We start from the raw sequence: 7,326 nt of genomic DNA on the forward strand, positions 1-7,326 counted from the left end.
GAAGTGGGATGGTGAGACCGTGAGGCTATCGGAAGTGCGTGCGCCCAGAGGCATGAGGGAGCTGGTATGCGAGCCCCGCACAGCTCATGACCGGCCGCCAGATCCGGACCAACATGCCTGTGCTGGCGAGGAAACTCCAGCCACAGCTCTTCAACCGCAAGGAGGTGGAGAAGAATGACAGAAGGGCAAAAGAGGCTTATAAGTTTTTCTTCGACAGGAGACACTGCACGTGCCCTAACCGAACTGCACTCAGGTGAGAGGGTACGAGTCAAACTAGACAGGCAAAAGGGGTGGAACATGCCCGCAGTCGTGGTGAATCCCTCAGGGGAACCACGCTCCTACACGGTGTGTACGGAAGACGGGGCTGTCTTCAGACGGAACCGCAGGCACCTGCAATCCGTGCCTGCCCCTGCAACTGTTGCAACCCAACCAGTCAGAGACAGCAATGACTTGCAGCAGGAACAACTCAGCCCACCGGTCGCCACCTCATCGGGCACTCCCACGGAGCCGGACGTGCCAGCAAGGCCCTCTGGGTTCACCATCACCTCCAGTGGCAGAGTTGTAAAACCTCCAAAGCGGTATGATGTTTAGCTACTGAGTGAGCAATGGGGCAGAATAATCCCCACACTCAGTCGAAGGGCTGGGCAGTCTACCCCACCCTTCAGGTTAATTTTTGAATTTTGAAGTGCATGTCTTCATTGTTAGCTGGTTATGCTGTTAATTAGCAAATTGCTAATATGGTATTGCTGTTGCTATGTTTTATAATCTAGCAATGTTATTGTTTCCATTGGAACATACATGTTCTTTAAAAGGAGGGAGATGTGATGAGAACTACAGTGCCCAGCATGCTGTGTACGTAAGAGGAGGGGCACGCAACTATGTTTTAGCGCGGTTCTGTAATGGGGCATTCTGGGGGATTGTCCGGGTCGGGGACTGGAAGCAGATGGCTGAATAAAGCACGTTATTAATCGCGACTCCCTTGCCTGTCGTTTATGCACATGACAACACCTCATAAATCTTTAGTTCTTTTGTATCAGTCATTAGTTTTAAAGATTTCAAGTATAATCTAAATTCATTTAAAAAAACAACAAATTTAGGGGACGACTTTAAGTATCTATTTTTATGAATAAAGAATTTGGCTAAGCAGAGGGATTACATTACAACAGAGTTCATCGTTTTTGTTCTGCAAAATCATACCAAATGTTATATTGTCTCTAGAAATCGAAGTTGGAAAGGACAAAATCCTTTGGTTTATCCATTTGTAAATGTCAAGCCAGAACACAAGTACCACACCACATGAGAAAAATACTTGGTCCTTGGTTTCTATGTCATTTTCACAAAATTAACATATTATCGTACAACACACTGTCTTACACTTACAACACACACTGTCTTACACTTAGAACGTGGCGACGTCACATCCGAATGTACCGTAATACAGTGAGCAAGGGCGCCATCAACTAAAAACAACACCAACCGAAGGGCTTTTTGTTTGTGTGTGTGTGTGTAATTTCCCCCCTTATTACATGCTACCAAATGTAGCGAATTCAAGCGAACCCGGGTCGCCCACATCACGGGCGACTGGGCTGACTAGTCAACTAAAGGGTCCGACTCATTAGATAAGGGCTAGCGAGTCTAGTCATCCGTTACTCTACCCCCCCCCCCCCATTAGCCCCTAGCTAACGGGTCTGACACCTTAGCCGAGCGGTTAGTGATGTCGGCTTGTGGTGCAGTATACCTCGTGTCAAATCCCGCACCGGGCAAGAAAATAACCGGTTACAATGGTGGCAGCGGTGGGATCCGGAAATGTGCAGATCCTCAGAAGTCTCTTCGGAGCGCGGAATGACACAGCGCGAGGGCGCGCTTCCGGGGAGGGTGACGACTGTAAACTACTAATAAGACACGTTAGCCCCTAATTAACGGGTCTGACCCTTTAGCCGAGCGGTTAGTGATGTCGCCTTGTGGTGCAGTACAACTCGTATCGAATCCCGCACAGGGCAAGAGAATAGCTCGGTTACAGTAGGTTTAGCTCAGGCCTGCCCAACCTGGTGCCCGTGGTCCACATTTTGGACTTCCATAACACTGTTTATGGACCTGTGAAGCGTTCCACAGATGAGTAGATATTCCCAGTTTCTATGTAATCCATGCTGGTGCATTCTACTGAAATTTGATGAGTGATTAAAAAAACGTTCCACTCCAAAGCATAACATGAAAAGGACAACACTAATGGCCTACTTGTTAGCCTACTTTTCTAAACGGTCAATGCCTTATCAAATGTTTCGGCCGCGGCCCACAGCCGTATTACATCCCTACGGTGCCGTATTAGGGACACGGTGAGAGAGAGAGCGAGGAAGAAAAAGCAGGGTGTATTTGTGCGCTCGGTACATTTCCGCTCGTGGCCATCCGTGTCAAAACATATGGGCGCCCCCCCGCGTTTGTATGACACATTTCAAACGCAACCGCAAGCCGGCATCCCGGTTTGTTAATACGACCCACCGCCAGGCCGGAAGGGGAAGGCGTGTGGCTTAGTGTGTTCACAGAATCAGAAACCGGATCTGGTACCTGCAGCCCGTCATCCGCCTCACCTGGTACGCAGAACCGCCGCCGAACATACCAGCCCGGTCCGACTACACGGCATGGTGCGATTGCATGTACCTCGGTGAATTTGGAGGTATTTACAGCCTCTTTTCGCCGAGAGCTGCCGTACAGTTGGGAGCGGGCGGGCAGGTCACACACGGCGTCGGATCGCTCCACCATCTGTGGCGGCGATTGGACCGCGGAAGTGGGACAAGTGAACAGATGGCGCGTCCGAGCAGCGCGGCAGGGCGACTGACGCTGAGCCGGGGGGTTAACAGTCGGTTACCGGAGATGATGAGCAAGGCGGTTGTTGTTGCCGCTGTTGTCAGTCACTGAGAAGTCGTTTTTTTTTTTTGCGCTTGTTGTCAAACCTCCGCCGACTTCAGGATGCCGGAGATGCGCGGATAATACCGGGACAGAGTCGTTTGTGAAGTGCCGCTGTGACCGGGGGGTGGGTGGTGGTGGTGGGGGTCGACCCGTCAACGTTCGCGCAACCACCCGGCCGCTGGGCATCCATTTAGCGTTAATCCCCCTTTTACGCGTTTCTGTTGCGGCTGACAATGGTTGACAATCGCTACGCCACCGCTTTGGTCATCGGCTGCGTCCTCAGCATATTGGCGACGGTTTATTTGTCCGTGGCGATCGGGACGCAGCACTGGTACCAGTACACCAGCCCCGCAGTGCGCGGCGAGGCCAACGTGTCCGAGTTGCGCTCCCTGCACGAGGAGTTCATCGACGGCGAGTTTGATGAGAAAACCTACAGCGACACCCTGTTCCGTCTGAACGGGACTATGGGCCTCTGGTGGCGGTGTGTTCTGGTTCCCACCAGCGCCCACTGGTACAAGGAGCCAGGTATGTTTCCTCCCCCCCAACCGGACGTGTGTGGGTTCGTCACCACTGATGCAGTGGTAAATATAACCGTGGGTAAACTATGATCTTCAGTCAGTGATCACCGTTAGGCAACCAACCACCAGCCTGGGCAACATTCACAGCATAGCATTGAGTTGTGTATTCCCCCATCGGAATACTCTTCTATAACTTGCATACATTTGATACTATTTACTTTAATGTAGGCTTTGGATTTATGTTATGAAGATTTGCCAACCCTGAAAAAAGGTGGGTAAACTGCGGTTAGATGTGTTTACCCTCCACTACCCTTTGTCACAGTGCACCCAATATCCACCAGTGAATTACAGTGTAGGTCTGTGCCAGGTCTAATTCACGGGTGCACCAGATTTTACTGTGTGCGTACATCACATTGCACCTAATGTACACCAGTGAATTACAGCCTCTTTTATCGTTCTCCAATAAGACGTTTGCTTCTGCTTCAGATGCCAAGATGGTGATGGAGTGTCGAAGCTTCACTTTGCCCCAGCAGTTCACCCCCAAGTACAAAGAACCGGGGAATCACAACAGTGGAGAAGACATGCTGCGCACCTGTAAGTTCAAGTCAGCAGGCTCAACATTCATTGTAAAGGATGTCTACTGCGTGATATGGCACGCAAATCTATAATCAAGGTGGCCACTTTACTCTCCAATTCTGTGTTAATTGCGACAAGCATGTGTGACAGTGAATATCATAATAGCCCACTTGTAGTGCCCAGTGAACACCTGTCTCTGTGGCACATATTGAGTGAGATTTGTTCCTCTGAAGGCCCTCACGCACTCTGCGATTTTGGCCATCTTAGAGCTGTTGCAGAAAATTGTTTCAAGTCACGGACAAAATCCTCTGGTATGAACGATGGTCGGCTGTCCTAGGTCATTAAGTGTGACGGTTAAGGACAGCTGATGGATTGCAGATCTACGGAGTTGTAGGCTCTGATGAAGTTGTCGCAGTGTCGCCAAATTTGGGCCGTGATTGTGTAATGGGACAGGGATATGGAGCCGCCAGGCGAAAGGAAAAGAGGAAGGCCAAAGAGGTTTATGGATGTGGTGAAAGAGGACATGCAGGTGGCTGGTGTGACAGGAAGATGCAGAGGACAGGAAGAGATGGAAACGGATGATCCACAGTGGTGACCCCTAATGGGAGCAGCCAAAAGTAGTAGTAGATTGTGTAGTGTGACAGGGGATTCGATCGTAAAAACTACAGCTACCACATAATCCTGGTGAGTGACCAATAGGATCATGATCGAAAATGACAAACTCCTAGCTTGCCAGCTGTGGATAGAACATAAACGTGGTGCAAGTCCAAATCCTCCTCCTCATCTTTTTTCAAACCTGCCATTATCATTTATCCAGCTGCGTGTTGCTGACGCTGGTTGTAGCCTCGTCACTCAACCAAACGCACCGTGTGACAGTATTCTCACTTCAACTCTCACATTCTGACAAGGGGGATGTATCAAGACTTTGCCTTTTCCCCATCGAACAATGTGACGGTCAATAAATGTTCAAGACAGCCGCAACCGTACGTGTGTGAGGACCTAAAGGTGCCTGCTGACTCATAAAGGCTTCCTGTGCTTGTGTGTGTCTGTATGGGCAGATCTGTGGAGGTGCCAGTTCCTGCTGCCTCTGGTATCCTTGGGTCTCGTGGTGTTGGCAGGGCTGATCGGGTTCTGCGCCTGCCTCTGTCGAAGTCTCAGCCCCACCCTGGGTATAGGCGTACTTCACCTGCTGGCTGGTAAGACCCATTAGACTCCAGCAAACGTACTTATTACTGGCTGGTAGATGGCTCACTAGTCACCAGCAAAGAGTCAGTGAAGAAAGTTAGTCTCTAAACCGTCAGCAGCACTGACACGAATCTTAAAAGGTCCCACGACATTTAGCACATATAGAGTGCGCCCGTGAGTGCAGAATTACGTAAGTAAAATAATTACTGTATTTGTCAGGAAACATTATTCTTATAAACACAAAAATGAGACTGATTTTTTTGTGTGTGTGTGTGATTTTTCCAGAATACAGTGTTGAATAGATATAACTGAGGTGCAGGCAAGAGGTAACAAGGATGAAAAGATGTTTTTCATTCCATGGGATGGTTAACTCAGAGGCAGCATGCATATGGGAATCAGTGGCAGTGACAGAGTGAGGATGTATGATGGTTTGAACATGGCATAGATGGTAACGGAAGCACACGGCATACCAGGAAAACACATTAATTCACCAAAAAGACGTGAACAATTGCAATTAAACATGGCTTTCCTGTCCCATGTCTTGCAGGACTGTGTAGCCTCGCCACAGTGTGCTGCTACCTTGCGGGGATGGACCTGCTCCACAGGGTGTCGGTGCTGCCCGACAAGGTGGACGGCATTCTGGGCTGGTCTCTCTATCTGGCCCTCATCTCCTCTCCGCTCCACATGATGGCTGCCGCGCTGTTTGTGTGGGCGGCGCGCAGCCACAGTCACAACTACTATCGCATGACCGCCTACCGGGTGGCCTAAACGCACCGCAAGATAGGTCTGTAAGCTGCTGTCGATGTCCGCTTGCCCCGTTTCAAAACATTCCCTGCTTTAACAACAAGACAAGGAAAGAAATAGGGGGTTAACTTATTCAACTTTCTCTCTGGTGCAATTAAAACCCATGTAGTAACGCCCCCTATCTGTTGCATTAAAAGATTTTAATTTGCGTTGGAGGCCTAGGATTGGGTTAGAAGAGGTGAGCTTGTGACCGATAAAGAAACGAACACCCCGGTACGTTTGATATCCTACAGGCTTCTGCATTAATAGCTGAGACATTTGGAGTAAGCTGCTGCTTTCTCAGCGTCCCTAAGGTGTTTGCGGTTGTCACCAGTCGTGCAGTCTTACTTCAGTTGCTTCAAAATATAGCGGAGAAATCATGGAAAGTACAACTTTATGTCTGGGTATCCATTAATTACAATCTCGGCTAAAGTTGAAACTATGTCCGTTATCGTGCAAGGTGATTTTATCGTGACAAAGGGTTTGTAGCTCGTCCCAAATGTCCTCTGTATTTCACTGGAGAGAGACATTTCATTTTGACAATCACGACGGTCAGGGTGTTGTTCTTTTGATTAATTTGCCAATCCACTGTTGTTAACCAGCGCAGTGTTGTGTTTTCTATTTACAGGAGTATTAGTTTACATGTTTTGATTAATTATTTTTTTTTAGGCTTTTGTAGATATTTTCAGTAACGGAAACCGAGCCACCCATTTAGCACAGGAAATGGCGAGAAGTCGTTTCCCTTTTCTTTCTTTGACCTCGTACCCTTTCGTAAATTGGTGTTTGTTTTGTGGTATCAGTTGTATTGACATTTATTGTTAGTTTATTTATTTACCATGTATTTTGCTTTTTAATTGGTTTATTTATCTTTTCTCAACAACCCGGAGAAAAGCTGAAATCAAACAATCTTAATCACTCAAGTATCAGGACTGAAGGGAAGGATGTCCTTTGCCAAGCAGTATGAATGTATTTTAAAGGCCATGTTTAGAATAAGCTTCGATTCTTCTTTGCACTTCCGATTATTTTTGAACATATCTTGCAAATTTGAAAGAATTTCTATTTTTAAAACCTGCGAAAATGTCCAAGTAAGAAAATGGATGGCGGAAAACATCACTGTTACCTTTAAAAAACAAAACAAAAAAACAAGTAGTATGTGGGGAAAAGACAATGTGTTCACATTTCAGTGTATATGAAGATCTAGTAGAAGGTTTCATATGGGCCCCCCCAGGTCTGTACTGCAGATGTTCTAACAGGTGTTTTGTTTAAAAAAAAAAGTTTTCAAATGCGTTGTACTTATCCACACATTATGCCTTTAAATGCAAGACATATCTCTGGCTATAGTGAAGCTTAAATATATGGC

General features: G+C 47.6%; 1 protein-coding gene across 1 annotated transcript; it reads left to right on the plus strand.

The window, feature by feature from the left end:
- Window positions 1–2,993: 2,993 nt before the first annotated feature.
- Window positions 2,994–5,971, plus strand: LOC130130314 (claudin domain-containing protein 1-like). Its single transcript, XM_056299980.1, has 4 exons — window positions 2,994–3,429; window positions 3,909–4,016; window positions 5,057–5,194; window positions 5,731–5,971. Exons 1-4 carry the CDS (start codon window positions 3,138–3,140, stop codon window positions 5,949–5,951), a joined length of 759 nt encoding a protein of 252 aa, XP_056155955.1. The 5' UTR covers window positions 2,994–3,137; the 3' UTR covers window positions 5,952–5,971.
- Window positions 5,972–7,326: the final 1,355 nt, after the last annotated feature.

This window comes from Lampris incognitus, chromosome 20 (genome assembly GCF_029633865.1).
Source record: "Lampris incognitus isolate fLamInc1 chromosome 20, fLamInc1.hap2, whole genome shotgun sequence".
NCBI lineage: Eukaryota > Metazoa > Chordata > Actinopteri > Lampriformes > Lampridae > Lampris > Lampris incognitus.